The sequence below is a fragment of the Etheostoma spectabile genome, chromosome 14 (assembly GCF_008692095.1).
Source record: "Etheostoma spectabile isolate EspeVRDwgs_2016 chromosome 14, UIUC_Espe_1.0, whole genome shotgun sequence".
NCBI classification, from domain to species: domain Eukaryota; kingdom Metazoa; phylum Chordata; class Actinopteri; order Perciformes; family Percidae; genus Etheostoma; species Etheostoma spectabile.
Window position 1 is genome coordinate 22,680,745 of NC_045746.1, and position 17,174 is coordinate 22,697,918.

A 17,174-nucleotide genomic window follows, 5' to 3' on the forward strand; every position below is an offset into this window, starting at 1 on the left:
TGATACCAGCAAATCATTCAACGAAATAGACAGTGGCGCGAGGCTTTGGCAGGCAACGTTAGATGCAGCGTGGGGGTAAGCATAGATAAACAAGGCAAGAGAAGCTAACAAATGCCATAGCGACGTGGATAGCTACAGACTGCAGGCCCAGTAGGGTTGTGGAGGACATCGGTCTGAGAATCGCAACAATGACGGCAGGTACGAGAGTCCCTCAAGACGCACCATCACAAGAAGAATACACGAGTTGTATGAAAAGGAGAGGACTGCAAAAGCGACCACGCTACAACATGGACGCGCTGTTTCTCTTACTGGGGACTATACTGGACTCACTGGGCAACCAGAATTATCTCGGAGTTCCAGTGCATTATACTGATGAAAAGTGGGCGCTGCATTCACGTGCTCTGACTGGAATGAAAACAGAGGAGAGACATTATACTGAGACATGTGCGGGACACTTTATTGAAGTTGCACAGCAGTGGAATGTGTCAAATAAAGTCCCCGCAGTTAGCACAGATAGTACGAATAGATACGGAATCTGATCGCTGCTGCCAGCCTTCTGCCTTCTGATCATGTCCCCTGCTTTGCGTACGGTCTCCAGTGTCTCTGCTCAACAGCGCGTTTGACAGTGTCCTTGCGAAGTGCAGAAAAGTTGTGGGGCACCTAAACACAGTCCAGCAAGTGCTGCAGAGTTAGAGCAACAACAGAAGAACGTGGACATAAGAAGGAGTCGCTTATGCAACACGTTCCAACCAGATGGAATTCAACTCTGGACATGATAAATACATTGTTTAAGTTGAGATGTACACTAAATATTTTATTTAACTGCTACTTTGTAAACAAAATGCTGGTAAGTTTTTGCAGAACATTTAAAATAAAGTTGCACTATATACACTACTTTTGAATCAATTTTTTCATTTTGCGATTAATCGCAATTAATCAGGAAAATGATGCGAGTAATCCCGATTAAAACTTTTAATCGCTGCCCAGCTCTAATATATATGTATATATAAAAATATTCATTCATCAGTATCATATATAATGACAAATAAATGTCATAAATGAGTGTTGGTGTTGCATAGTTTGTTCACCAGAAGGCGCTCTACAATGTAGCTGTTGGCAACACTCTGACTATCTATTTTGTTATTGTGTTATTGATCAAAGGACTTTAAGTTTCATATCTTAAGTATATGCTACATTGCTCCGTCCACGGAGTTAAATTACTGTCCAGCGAGAAGACAAGCACCGTTGGTCTGTGTGACCTGATGGAGCTGTGTTTATCTCCGTAGAGGATCAGCTGTTTAGCTTATACAGATGAAAGTCTCCTTTGTTCAGACAAAATCTCAGAGTCTGTCCTAACTTGTTAGTCCAGACCTGGGTGAACGATAGGACTGGTCATTATTGATAATCAAGATCCAAAGTGTCTCTCCTTTCTATCTAAGATTTCTTTCTTCCTCTTACATGCTAACCGAACACACACCTACATACACACACATATATGTGCGTTGAATAGCTGAAACCGCTAGCTAGTGTGTTCCTTCTGTCTGTAAGACGTTAGCCTGAAAGCTAACCGGCTAGCCCTAGCTACATGGCTGCACCCAGCACCGTTAACGCCCTCTTGAGGTGGAAGATGTTCGTGCATGCCCAAACAACTTGCGCAGGAGTATCTCGGATCGTGCAAGCTGGACGTGCCTGGAACACCCCCTAGGGATGCCCGACCCTCCTCCTTTCGACGCAGCAGTGGCTCTACTCCGAGCTCCACTCAGATGACTGAGCTTCTTACCCTATCTCTAAGGGAGACACCGGCCCCCTTCCTGAGGAAACCCATTTTGGCCGCTGTGGCCGAGGCTGCCGTACAAGGTGCCACCTGCTCATCAGATAAAAATTCACACACATTTACACTCCGAAGCACAGCTTCAGGAGCAACTCGGGGTTGAGTGTCTTGCCCAAGGATAGTTCGACATGGTAGAGGGGTAGATCAAGAGCTTTCCCTTCTGGCTCAGCTCTCTTTTTGTTACAACGTTGCAATAAATGAAATGTAATACCGCACTCGCTGCGCCAATTCTCCGACCAATCTCCTGCTCCATTGTCCCCTCACTTGCAGACAAGACCCCAAGGTCACTTGGGTTAAGGACTCCTTCCCTACATGGAGTTGGAACTGCATTGGTTTCCTGCTGAAAACCATGGCCTCAGATTTAGAGGTGCTGATCCTCATCCCAGCCGCTTCACACTGATCCAGGGAGTGCTGAAGGTCGCAGGCTGATGATACCATCAGGACCACATCATCTGCAAAAAGCAGCAATGAGATCCCCAGCCCACCAAACTGCAACCCCTCCCCACCCCAACCATGCCTCGATATCCTGTCCATAAACACTACAAACAGGACATAAATCTAGCTTTGTTCATACAGAGATTGGATGGCCCTGAGAAGGGACCTCCTCCGGGCACGCTAACTTCACTTCTTCCTCAATGACTGTTAGGGGTTTATTTTGTCTGGCCCTTCACCAGAAATCACTTTGCCATGGGAGACCCTACCAGGAGCACCAAGCTCCAGACAACACAGCCCTCAGGTTCAAAGGGATACTCAACCCCCTCCACCACGAAAAGGTGATGCTTCCCGGAGATGAGAGTCCACTTGTACTAAAATGTCCTCCTTTCTCCCATAATAAGATAGATAACTTTATTGTCATTACACATGTACAAGTACAAGGCAACGAAATACCGTTTGGAGCATGCCTCCGGGCCGCTGCTAATACAAGCGCCGCCACACGCACTCCCTGAAAACGATATATGCAGGACCGAGGCAGTCAGACGACTGCTCTCTCGCCAGAAGCAGGAAGAATAAATGTCTAGAGTTGAGCCGCAGCTACAATATTGTTGCGTGTAGCTTTAACATTCAGCTATTTCTTCCTCACCCATAAGAACAGCAGAAGATGAACTCCAGCAAACAGCATGATCAATGTGTCTGGCATGCTTCACCACAGACTGTAGATCTGAACATTAGAAAAATGAAGACTATCATAAAGGTCTCAGCAGTGTACATATGTCTTACTGCTTCATAATAATTATCTTTCAAGGGCAGTTTTACTTTAATTTTTCAGGTGGAAAAGACTAAAGATAATTAATGGAAAGAGAAAGTCAGTTTGGAATGAGGAAGATGGTAATCACTGCCACCGCAACAACATGGAGCACTGCAGCCTGTGAATGGGGGCCTTGATTATGAGCATAACATAGAATCTGATGAACAACCCCCTCTCTCACTCTCTCTCTCTCTCTCTCCCCAGAGCCCTCATTAGCAGCTCCTGTGTTATGGTTTAGGAATGTACATAGTTGCCATATTCTGAAACACACACACAAGTATTGTACCAACTTATATCCTCTTTACCGTTGACTTTTTAGTTAGATTTTTTAGTTTTCAATAGTTTTTTATTTATTCATCAGTCCTCATAGACTGCCTTAGAGTATGTGTGAGAGTGGTGGTGTAATGGGAAAAATAGATTCTAGTAAGGATCTTCTGTTTTTGCCTCTTTTTATGATTCTTACATGCTTGAATCTTTTGTGTGACTTTTGTTTTACGTACAGGACTAGATAAGGTACAAGGTCTCCGTAAACTCTCTCTCCCTGCACATTCTCTCTCTCCTCGGCAGTTGAGATAAACGGGATTGGTAACCTCGGGCTGAATGGTGTGCAGAGGAGAAGAAGCAGGGAGGCACCAGACTGTCAGAAATGCTGAGTCATGTTAACAAAGGGGTGCATCTTAGACTCTGGGATGTATATAAGCCAGTTTTTTTTCTTTTTCACATTGTGCTGCTGTGCTGTGTGAAATTGTTATTCTTATACCTGCAGGTATAAATAAAATACAAAGGCCAAACTTGGTTTCAGTTCTCAACTCTTAGTTTTGTTTCACTCTCAAAAACACTGAACAGAAACTTCCACAACGTTGGGATGTTGGGTTGAAACATCTCTTTGATTTTGGCCCATTTGATTAATAAAAATAAACAGAAATCCAAGACAAAAATATTTTACCACAATCCCATTTTTTAAATTTTCCTACCCATCCCTGAAGACTAGAAATTTTATTTCTTGCATTGCTATAAGTAGAAACTCTGGAAGTTTGAGCTCCATTCATGGTAGAAGTACAAACGTCCAGCAGATTTGACTTTTAATTGGACCCAGTGGCACTTGATGTATAATGCACCATAAAGGCTGATACTGCACACTGCATTTGCATATAGTAGATCTGTTCCCAAACTAACTAATGATTTATTATTATGTAAATGACACACCCGATCATTATGAACATTTTTCTGGAATCCGCGAGAGGTGAAACACGGCGAAAAGGTGAAACACGGCGAAAAGGTAAAAACACGGCGAAAAGGTGAAACACGGCGAAAAGGTAAAACCCGGCAAGATGGAGCAACACGGCAAAAAGGTGAAACACGGCGAAAAGGTAAAACACGGCGAAAAGGTGAAACACGGCGAAAAGGTAAAAACACGGCGAAAAGGTAAAACACGGCAAGATGGAGCAACACGGCAAAAAGGTGAAACACGCCAAAAAGGTGAAACACGCCGTAAAGGTGAAACACGCCAAAAAGGTAAAACACGGCAAGAAGGAAAAACACGGCAAGAAGGAGAAACACGCCGAAAGGTAAAACACGGCAAAAAGGTAAAACACGGCAAGAAGGAAAAACACGGCAAGAAGGAAAAACATGGCAAGACGGAAAAACACGGCGAGAAGGAGAAGCATGCGGAGAAGGAGAAATGCGAAAAAGGAGAAACACGCCGAGAAGGAGAAACACGCAGAGAAAGAAGGGAAAACACGGGGAGATGGGGAAAAATACCAGAAAGGAGATGACGAGAATGAGACGGAGAAGGAGATGAGAAATGCAAGAAGAACAAAAGACGATAAAGACGATACTGGGGAACTGACCGTGAGATGTCACGTTCAAAAGAATGGGACAGACATCACAAAAACATAAACTTTAAAAAAAATGTTTAGAGGTCTGAAAAGCCCAACAACATTATATAAACTGTCACCACTCTGCTTACTTAAACATCTGTCAAAACAGGGGAAACACCAGATGATGCATTCAAGACAAACTGTAAATCATACAAAGTCAAAGAATTTTACAGTAAGACAGATTTTTGTTCTGCCACACAACCGCAACAGCATTATCATCATCATCATCATCATCATCATCATCATCATCACCATCATCATCATCATCATCATCATACCCCTTTCTCCCTGGTGTTGAAAACATCCAAAGGGGACAATGACATGTAGAATATGTTGTGACATCGTGGTTTAAACTGCTGGCTAATGTTAGCTTAAAACATGGCAGCTGTTTTATTAAAATGACATGACATGAATAAACACTAAACATAATCTGAATAAGACTTTAATACGTTAACTCGTCCACGAAGCGATACATTTTAAATGGCAAAAGCAAATAAAAACTCTGTGTGTGTGTGTGTGTGTGTGTGTGTGTGTGTGTGTGTGTGTGTGTTTAGCTGCTCTCCCTTGGGTTCTAGCACAGGCGACTGGCCAAAACTGTGCTGGAAGAGAATGTGAGGCACCATGAGAGTTGGCACTGTCTTAAGCACACACACACACTCACACACACACACACACACACACACACACACACACACAAACCCTCAAGAGCACAATGAAATTGCGTGGAATAGCACACACAATAGAGGGATATCTCCCTACAACATATACAGCAATTACAATGTTGGGCAGTGAGCCAAGGCTATAGCGCCCAAAGTGGTGGTTCAAAGAGAGGCCAAGTGACTGCAGCAATTAGAGCTGAGTAAACTGACCCATAACACATTGAACATAACGTCCAAACAAAGCAGAAACAGCAACAGTTATCTGGCAGTTAGCTAATGGGTTCAGCAGAGCCTCTTCCTCAATGCTGGGACATTAACTGTTCCAAACAACTGTGTCCGACAGTCTAAAACTTCAAATATGTCCCGCTAAGATTTCTCACAATCTTCTTTAACTAACATCGGTATTTGAGGATGGTAGCATAAATATTAAGGATGGGAAAAATAATTGATCCGTGGATGCATCGCGATTCTCACTAGAACGTTAACAATTATTTAAAAAAACATTTGACATGTGCAAATCAGAAAACAGGGTGACTGAAAGAGGATGGGATAATGGACAACTACTTAGAGTTTAGGCAAGAGTGTAGAAAGTGGCCAAAAGCCATGGGATTTGTATAAGTTTTTGTATATTAACCCATTCTCACTCCGAACCCGTAAAATATGGACGTTTTGACAGTGGCTGTCCGCGTCTGATGCTACGAAAAAGGCACCCTTCTCGTGAGGTGCCCAGAGATTCCCACCCCCAATAAATATCAACAGAGTCCATCAGAAATAGAGTTACTACTACTCCAATTACTATTTCAATGCATTTCCTGCTTAGTTTCATAAAAAATCTGATCAAACTGCTATTGATGTTGCTTTTTAGTGGCTGCAGCCATGGTAGCTACACGCCACCTATTTTAGCCCTCAAAGACACACCTGGAATGCTGCCTGTATATATGTTTATTTAGTGAGTTCATACTTTTATGTTAACGATCACAAGATTAATCCACCTGTTAACCTAGCCATTCTTTATTGTTAATATGAATTATGAGGTGTGTAAATGTCTAGTATATTAGATTCATTTTGGCTGTATGTAACCTTTTTAAACTGTCTAGTCACTTGAGCCACCCCTGCATTGAAGAGTTGGTATCATCCCATTTTAGGGGCGGGCTTCAGGCCTATATAGTCTGGCAGTGAAGCACGAGGAAACTGAGGGTGCAGGACGTAAATCTGTCAGATTACAGTGTATGTGTTTTGGTATTGTGATGTTTATGAATTAATTACTTTTATTTTGTGAAAGAATTTTGTCTTTCTTTAATTGTCGCCTAAGGGCCTTAATCAGGAATATAAATAAAAATAACATATTTTTCCAACCACATCTCCAACTCATCATGCTTTTCACATGCTCGACTACTGGCTACTGGCTACTGGCTACATCTACCCACAACACTAGGACTTTTAAAAATGTTGAAAATTGCTAATATGGACTGGACAGAAAACAAAACGTCAAAAATTACATTATAGGACTGCAACTAACCATTATTTTGTTATCAGTACATTTGGTCAATGGGATACTGCTGCTGCTAAGTTATGCCATGTCCCATGCTTGATCAAAACTAAGGTATCTCCATGACAACTGCTCCCACTCCAGCTGGGACCTTGAGTATAGATTTTGTTGTTGATTTCCTGTTTCCAAAATCATGCATTACCCTTTTCACTCAACCATGTAGTTTTAGTTCACAGGATCACAATTCATATTTGTTTCTAAAAATGTCCCAAAAGAATTCCAAAGTCTCAATTTCCGGCCACGAGACAATGGGCATCATTCTCCAAATGTACAAATTTGTTCTTCCACCCCACTTACGCAGTTTCTACAAAGATTCTGGCATTCATCATTTGGGATTTGTTCTTAGGTAAGAACAGAATCTACGCACACTCAAGAGCACTTACTCACAATTGAGAACCGACATGTCCGCAAAATAAGTACTTTAAGTTTTCTTCCATTCTAATTTAAAATCGGATAATTTTGTAACTTATTATTTTCATTATTTTACACGTAATTCAATGTTTGTTTGTTTTAATGAATACACACTACACTTACACTTCTGCTAATTTGTGAAGCACTTTGAATTGCCATTGTGTATGAATTGTGCTAGGCCCATCTACTTCATCGGTTCTGCACCCTTCTCCAGATACAGCGTTCACTGAATGAGAAATTGAATTCTGTACATTGGTTTCCTTTGCTGCTATGTATCCCATGTGGACGCATTAAATAGCTACTTGTTTTTTCGCTAACTTCTTACAGCAAGTTTTTCTTTCTTTTGGAGTCTAGGCCTCCACCCTCTTTACCACGTCATTTTTGACATTTCTGCCCTTGTATGGAAATTACCGGGGCATTTACTCATGCTAAATAGGAGCAACGGGCACGAGCTTTCAATTTACATAAATCTAAGAACACAACTGCGAACAATTCTGCTGTTTAAGAACCCGTCATGAATCAGGCGTAGACTTTTCTTAGGAACCTTCTTAAGAAAAAAGTCAAGAAAAAACTAGGAAGATGTTGGTGAATGAGGCCCAATGTCATCAGATGCTTTGTTTTGTCCATCCAACAGTCTAAAACTCAAAGTGTATCATTTACAAATGACATCAAAGGGAGAAAAGTAGCCAATCCTCACAGTGAGGGGAATATCAAGCCAGAGACTGAAAACCTCCTAAGAAAAGTGCAAGTCCTTTCAAAAAGGAGCAGTGGCTCTACTCTGAGCTCCTGACCCTATTTTCATTTTGCCATACTACGGAAGAAACTCAGTTTTCGGCTATTTGCATGGACGATCTGATTTTTCAGGTCACTACCCAAAGCTCATGACCATACTTGAAAGTTAGAACGAGGATCAACTTGTAAATCGGAAGCTTTGCCTTCTGGCTCAGCTCCCACTTCACCACAACCGTCCTGTTCAACGCCTGCATTTCTGCCAGCACCCCCCACAGTCAATCAGTGCTGCCTATACTGTTAGGGGCAACACAAACCATCAATGCATGATGCAAAATATCACATTATTTTTGACCAAAAACCTTGATATTAATGTCGCAACAATATTGTAGTGTTGACTATTGGTGCTTTCACAAAATATTTACTCAATGAGATATCAATGAATGTGGATATAATGACTAAGTGGGCAAAGGCAAATAAAAGAACAGTTACACCAGTCTTGTAAGTTCAGAATATGACATAACTTTACTGTAATACAGCCTTTAAAACAAGGAAAAGACAACACTTATGCCATGTTACAATACTACAATATCCAAGATCTTAGAGAATGTCTAGTCCCATATCACGATATCGATATTATATAGATATATTGCCTAGCTCTAGTCTGTGCACCAGGTTTGACCTAATGTCCATCATCAGAAGTTTATGTGCATGAACATATATATGCTACTGTCCAATTTCCCCACATCTGGATCAACGCTTTAGAAAAGCATGTGCCAAGGACATCAACTGATGCACTGTGGGCCAGTTTACTATTTCACGCAAATGTGTATTTGTCTTGATTCTGTGTGAGGGTGCAAATTTACCACGGTATTTCTAAAAGTTGCTTCATGGTAAAGTCATGTGTCTACTCACCATCACTGTTGACACACTGCACTTGTGGCATCTGGGTTCCTGGTCCACATTCCTTCTCATTATCAGGGACGCACTCCTCCAGCTTAACCACCAGCCAGTCAAAGCAGCTGGGGTCTTCACACGGTATTGCTTCCACCAGGTGGGGGCAGTTGCCCGTCCCACCTGTTGGCTCATTGGTGATCTTCCTCTTCCTCAGTTTGAAACCTGTTGGGAACAACAAGAACCTAATGAAGAAAATGAAACCAGCATCACACTAATCAACCATGTTCTCCCCCTCTGCAACTATAATTTGGAACCCGAACGCACATTAACTTCACTCCATGGTCACAGTGTGCCTTTGATGATAACTGTAATATTGCATTTAATGTGACAGTCCATTAAGCCTGAAGTTGACAGAGATTCCAAGAAGAACTTCACATAATGACGTTTTTTTCCCCCTCTCATTACAGTAATTAATTCAGCGGGGGCTTGTTCTCAAGTGTGTCGTTTCCTCTGCTCAAGGGCATGGGATTCCATGACCCAGGTCCTTGGAAGGGGGGATGGTTACTTCAGCCCAGCCAAGGTCACCCACCCCCTAATCCACACTCCTGCTCCAGCCCGATAAGGCCGTGGAGTCCTGGAGTGCCTGCAGGTAGAGACAGCAGGATCCTTCTCCATTTCATCTGTCTCTTTTTTCCCTAAAAAAACAGTATTTAATAAGACAGGTCGGCACAACATGTACTGCTACTGCTAAGTGTCTAGCTCCTTTGATGGAGGTTTTTTATCTAGGGTGGGGGGGTAATAAGGGAGATGAGGCTTGGGGTGCAGGGAATTCTTTCAGACATCACTCACTTGCTATCTGCTGGGTGTATTATGAATGGCATGGCTACAAGATTGCAGCACAACACAGGCAGCAGTCAGAGCTAGAGGCTTCATTTTGACTGAAGACACAGATACATGGAAACAATGATACGTGATGACCTATTGTGTACAGGACATCAGCTCATGATATCAAGGCTGTGCAGTAATTCTCTTGAAATGCCTTGCAAACCCCCCCAAAAAAGAATACTTTTTTCAATCGCAAGATACATCATTAACAGTGTTGTGACTGTATGAGGCGACATAATTATTCACTGGCTAATTGTATGTACAGAACTGTGATCTCCAGTTGGACTGAGATCCAATATAATGTATTCAGCTTTGCATTCATGTGCAAATGATGCTCACCATACCAGTCCATGAACCTGTCGACGTCAGCTTTATAGCATGTAAATGAATGTAAACTGAAGATAGCAGTGTCATCTGATAATTTCACTACAAATTAATTAGGTTGGAAGCTGGCCACTATGGGGCGCCGTTTGTAAAGCGGCTCGTGCTGAAAATAACAGCAACATTTTGTCACATTTAGCTTTAAATAATTTTTAAAACCTGGTATGAAATTTTGAGGGTCACTTTCTTGCACATTTACAACAATATTGGTCAACTTGGAAATATTTTAAATAGTAAATCCAATATTTAAATGTTACACCTAAATGTTAAATGTTACATCTATATCTAATCAAACAATGTTAATCTAAATCTAAATGTTAAATCTAAATCTAAATCTAAATGTTATCTAAATATTAAATCTAAATCTAAATGTTAAATCTAAATCTAAATCTAAATGTTAAATCTAAATATTAAATCTAAATCTAAATGTTAATCAAATCTAAATGAATTAAATCTAAATATAAATCTAAATCTAAATGTTAATCTAAATCTAAATTAAATCTAAATCTAAATCTAAATGTTAAATCTAAATATTAAATCTAAATCTAAATGTTAAATCTAAATCTAAATGTTAAATCTAAATCTAAATCTAAATGTTAAATCTAAATGTTTTGGGTGAAACTAAATATTTAGCTAATATGCAAATTAATGTCGGTAACCGGAAGTACCAAAATAAAAGCTCGAGGAGGTCAGTGTATGTTTATAGTGTCAAATAACGAATAAAAATCCTCTCATTGGGAGATATGGACTCTTGAACTTGGATAACCGTGAAAATAACTACCTAAAATAATAAACACAGTTGGGGAAAACTGTATTTGAAGAGTACTTTGAGTTTTTAGTGTCACTTTTATGAATGGTGTGGGAATTATAGCCACTATAGCCAGCCACGGGGGGGCTCACTTTGACTGGTCTGTCACGTTCGCTTGCATTAAGGTCAGCAAGAGCCTATCCCCGCCCGCCCCCGACAAGGCACCGACAAGACATGCGAAATGTCCAACAATCCGCTTTAGCCGAGAACATCGGCAGAACCGTCCCTGGGCTGAACAAACTTATTCAACAGCGCCAGCAACAGCCTCAGGCCACCTCGTAAGCATGTTTTCCAAATCACGAGCTAGCAACCCTGTGTCAAGGCTAACTTAACTAAACTAGCTAACGGTAGCTAGCCAGTAGAGATTTGCTACTACCTTGACAACAAGACAATGCTAGCTCCGTGATTTAAAACATGCTTACCGAGGTGGCCTGCGGTGGCCCCGAGGCTGTCGCTGTTGCTGTTTATAAGTTTGTACAGCCCCAGGACGGCTCTGCCGATGTTCTCGGCTAACGCTGATTCGTTAGACATTTCAGAGTGACCATGGCCAACAGTACCGTGCCTTGTCGGGGGGGCGGTGATAGGCTCTTGCTGACCTTAATGCAATCGAACATACAACCAGTCAAAGTGAGCCCCCCCTCTTGGCTGCTATAGTGGCTTAATTCCCACACATTCATAAAAGTGACATTCAAAACTTAAAGTTCAAAGGGGGGGGGGGGGGGGGGGGGGGGGGGGCTCACTTTGACTGGTCTGTCATGTTCGATTGCTTAAGGTCAGCAAGAGCCTATCACTTATAACTTATTAAACGCAACAGCGACAGCCTCGGCGCACCGCAGGCCACCTCGGTAGCATGTTTTCCAAATCACGGAGCTAGCATTGTCTTGTTGTCAGTAGTAGCAAATCTCTACTGGCTAGCTACCGTTAGCTAGTTTAGTTAAGTTACCTTGACAACAGGGTTGCTAGCTCCGTGATTTTGAAAACATCTTACCGAGGTGGCCTGAGGTGGCCCTGAGGCTGTTGCTGTCGCTGTTGTAGTTGTTCAGCCACCGGACGGCTCTGCCGATGTTCTCGCTAACGCGATTCGTTGGACATTTCGCAGTGTCTTGTCGGTGCCTTGTCGGGGGCGGGCGGGGATAGGCTCTTGCTGACCTTAATGCAAGCGAACGTGACAGACCAGTCAAAGTGAGCCCCCCCGTGGCTGGCTGTGGCTATAATTCCCACACCATTCATAAAAGTGACACTAAAAACTCAAAGTACTCTTCAAATACAGTTTTCCCCAACTGTGTTTATTATTTTAGGTAGTTATTTTCACGGTTATCCAAGTTCAAGAGTCCATATATCCCAATGAGAGGATTTTTATTCGTTATTTGACACTATAAACATACACTGACCTCCTCAAGCTTTTATTTTGGTACTTCCGGTTACCGACATTAATTTGCATATTAGCTAAATATTTAGTTTCACCCGAAACATTTAGATTTAACATTTAGATTTAGATTTAGATTTAACATTTAGATTTAGATTTAACATTTAGATTTAGATTTAATATTTAGATTTAACATTTAGATTTAGATTTAGATTTAACATTTAGATTTAGATTTAACATTTAGATTTAGATTTAGATTTAACATTTAGATTTAGATTAAACATTTAGATTTAGTTATATTTAGATTATATTAGATTTAATTTAATTTAATTTGATATTAGATTTAATATTTAGATTTACATTTAGATTTAGATTTTATATTTAACATTTAGATTAAGATTTAAATTTTAGATTTAACATTTAGATTTAGATTTAGATTTAACATTTAGATTTTAGATTTAACTTAGATTTAGATTTAGCATATAGATTTAACATTTAACATTTGGTAACATTTAATATTTGGATTTAACTATTTAAAATATTCCAAGTTGCAAATATTGTTGTAATGTGCAAGAAAGTGACCCTCAAAATTTCATACCAGGTTTTTAAACATTATTTAAAGCTAAATGTGACAAAATGTTGCTGTTATTTTCAGCACGAGCCGCTTTACAAACGGCGCCCCATAGGCCACAGGTGTAGATTTTGGGGGGGTGCAGTGGAATGGAGCCTGGGTCTGTCCGAGGTTTCTTCCAAAAAGGGAGTTTTTCCTCATCACTGTCGCACTAGTTACTTGCTCTTGGGGGATTTACTAAAATTGTTGGGGCTTTATACATTTTGTGTGGTCTAGATCTACTCTATCTGTAAAGTGTCTTGAGATAACTTCTCTTATGATTTGATACATTAAATAAAATTTAATTAAATTGATGTATGCGCTTATCCACAATGGACACCTTTTCTACCCTCTGGGTGCTCTTTTATGGATTAATTATCTCCAATTCTGTCAACAGAGCTATGGAGGGCTACAGTACACCAGAACTACACTGCTTCAACTGAACTGCGGGATAACGTGTGTGACAGAGATCACGCCACAACTGCCAGATTTCATCCTAAAAGACCCAGGAAGGCAAAACAGCGGCAAACGGAGAGGAAGCAAGGCAACGCTTCCAAAAACAGAGGCTTTCTTGTATTTGTCTACCCTCCATGATCCTCGGGAACGTCCAGTCCCTGAGGAACAAAATGGATGAGCTCCAGGGACACATCAGCTTCTTAAAGGACTTCAGGAACTGTTGTATAGGCTTTCAAAGAGACCTGGCTGACGGAGAATGAGCAAGACACCGACTTGTCAATTGATGGATTTGGGGCACCTTACAGACTCGACCGAGAGGGAGAGGTAACGTGGAAATGTCACGGTGGCGGGGTATGTCTATATCGCAACAAACAATACTGCAACTCTGGGACTGTAAGAGAATGTATCTGTACACCAGATGTCGATCAGTATTGCTTCGACCTTTCTATCTGCCCCGTGAGTTTCTGTCTACATTCACCCAAGGGCGAATGTGGTGTTGGCTTCTAACACCATCTTTGATGCCGTGAAGAAAAAGCAATCACTCTCACCCGAGACGCCAAACTTCACACTGGGTGATTTTAACCATGTATGTCTCCAGAGAAAACAATGACAAACCTTTACCAGATTGTCTCCTGTCCTACCAAGACGGGCTAAAACCTGCTACGGATCTATAAAGGACGCTTATAAATCACTGTCATTACCATGGTCCGATGGTCTGCTGGGTTCAAAGATCTAAAAGTTGTAATTCTTAACGCAAACGAGACTGTAAAAATAAAGTGGAGACCAAGATGGCAACGAACAACCTTGGATCAGCCTGGGGCAGCATGATAACCATATCCTCCAGAATCTAAAGAACAGCCATCCAGTCACCCTGGAGGGTTTTAGCTCAAACAGCGGGCTGGTTAGTGCTCTTAACCAATTTTACAATTGTTTTGATACTTTGATTTTAGCAATAAGATCTACAATTTGAGTAACCAGCTCATGGAGGCTACTAAACACTTTAACATAAGACAAAAAGTAGCGCACAAAGTCTTCCTCTCTGTAAGAGTTATCAAAGCCAAGGTCCAGGTAACATCTGTGGGTGCATACTTAAAACCTGTGCAGAGCAATTGAGTCCTCCTCTCCATTCCATTTTAACAAATCCTCACAGCCAACTAGTACCTGAGGTCTGGAAGGATGCTGTTGTGGTCCCTTTTCCCAAATCAAACACCCTCAAAACCCTTACTGATTTCAGACCAGTGGCACTCACATCAATTGTAATGAAAGCATTAGAAAAATTGGTGAAATATTAAGGAAAACAGAGCATTCATTGGACACTCTGCAGCTTATAGACCCCTTAGGGGAGTCACTTTAATTTACTTGTTAAGCATTTGGATAACAGTGGCTCCCATGCCAGATTTTTATTCGTTGACTTTTCCTCTGCTTTTAATACAATCTAACCTCATATTACAACCACTAGAACGGTTTGACCTGCGCTACAACCTGGTAGACTGGATCCTTTACGTTTTAACAAACAGGAGAGTGATTGGTAGTCTCTCATCAACCGGCGCCCTACAAGGATGCATACTCTCATCTCTTCTTTACATCTTGAACACAAATATGTGCCAGAGCAGATGGGACAACAGGACCATAATCAAATATGCAGATGACTCAGTAAATGTTAGCCTTCTCCGAGACAGTGAAATAGGTCATGGTCCAGTCATCAATGACTTTGTTGAATGGAGCAAGGCATCCCACCTTCATCTAAATGTAGCCAAAACAAAGGACATGTTCATTGATTTTAGTAAAAAAAAATCCAGACACAAGAAATTACATCAATCAAAGGTCAAACTGTTCAACGTGTGCAACCTTATAAATACCTGGGGACGATTATAGACTCAAAACTCACATTTGAAACTAAATGTCAAACTGTGTGTAAAAAGGGCGTAAGTGCCTGTTCTGTTTGAGGAAACTGAGTTGCATCCACACTGACAAATTCATCATGACTCTCTTTTACCACGCTTTTATTGGATCCGTTTTATCATTTACGTTAGCAGCCTGATTTGGGAACCTCTCTTTGAAAAATAAAAACTCACTCAGCCTGCTACACAGTAAAGTGGTCTAGCAGGCTGATCGGTGACCCACTGCTCAATGTGTACACCTTGTACACAAAACAGTTAAAGCGCATGATTGGTTAAATTTTAAATGACAGTTCCCATCCATTGCACACAGAGTTTCAGCTTCTCCCCTCTGGGCGTAGGTTTTCAATCCCTAGGTGTAGAACAAAAAGATACAAAAACAGTTTGGTTCCTGCAGCGATTGCACTGAGGACTAAGTCATAGCTATACTTTGCACAGGTATTTATTTGCAACACATCCTGACTCCCATCTCGTAAAATATGGACGCTTGGTCAGGTGCCTTTGATGTTGTTGTTGACGCTAAAAGTCTCCTTTAGCGTCATATGATATGCGCTTGGTCGGGACTATTGGCGTCCATTTTGACGCTGTTAGGTTAAGGAAAAACTCGTGGGTGGGCTGTGACTCGCGGCAATAACAAAACAGTAAAGGGCACACGCGGGACACAAAACCCGCTTTCCTGGGTGAAAGTCCTGTGCTTGACCCATCCACCCCCTGACCAACCTCCCTATGTGAAATTTCCCCCTTACATACTAATCGCTAAACCTCCTCAACATGCTGCTCTCCAGTCTGTTCTACAGGGTACACACCCTTAAGGGTGGGTGTGTGTGTGTGTGTGCGCATGTTCAGGTTCACTTTCCATCATGTATAGCAGACGACAGCAAGAACAGAAGTAGAGTATTGAGAAAGTGGATCCATCATTAAGAGGCATGGATGAGAATATCAAGCCCTCCCTTTCATTTCAGGCGCTTCATTAAGGCAGAGTCAACATGCATTAGTCATGGCAGACGCTGCTGTTCCAGGGATAATTAAGGGCTGAAGCAGAGACCACGTCAACCCTTATGGACTAGCACAACCTGCTTCAACAGCCTACAAATAAGCAGAGAAGATGACAATTTTGGCTCCCACTCCAACCTTTCGCCTTCCTCTGCTGCTGTCACAAGGCCAGGACTTTGAATATGTTAGCTATTAAAATTTGATCTTTTACTATTAATACTAGAATGGTACAATAGAAGATACATCCAGAAGACACACAAGGTGAAATTGCAGTGTGGGATGTTTAGTTAACCTGCATGTACAAATGTGGGATGTGCATACAGTATGAGCAATATACAGGATATAGCTCATTCAGCAACTGAAAAGAAATTCCCCTAAAAATTCAGAAGGATTTGAACACATCATCAGTATTGTTTAGGTACCAAAAGTCAGTTTGACAGGAGGGTCCAAAAGTAGGAAATTCCAATGTATTTATCACATTATTAACTTGACATAGTGCCATATATTAAAGCATGGGTGAGCAACCGATTTCTTGTGAAGTGCCATTTTAAAATGTTCATGTTAATCAGTGTGCC

At 41.3% G+C, this 17,174-nt stretch overlaps 1 protein-coding gene across 2 annotated transcripts in view; it reads right to left on the minus strand.

Annotated features, from left to right (window-relative positions):
- Positions 1 to 17,174, minus strand: part of thsd7aa (thrombospondin, type I, domain containing 7Aa) — a 213,050-nt gene that overhangs the window by 93,125 nt on the left and 102,751 nt on the right. For both annotated transcript variants that reach the window (XM_032535292.1, XM_032535291.1), the window contains exon 6: positions 9,221 to 9,424. In XM_032535292.1, coding sequence (XP_032391183.1) covers positions 9,221 to 9,424 — 204 coding nt within the window. The remainder of the gene's footprint in view (positions 1 to 9,220; positions 9,425 to 17,174) is intronic.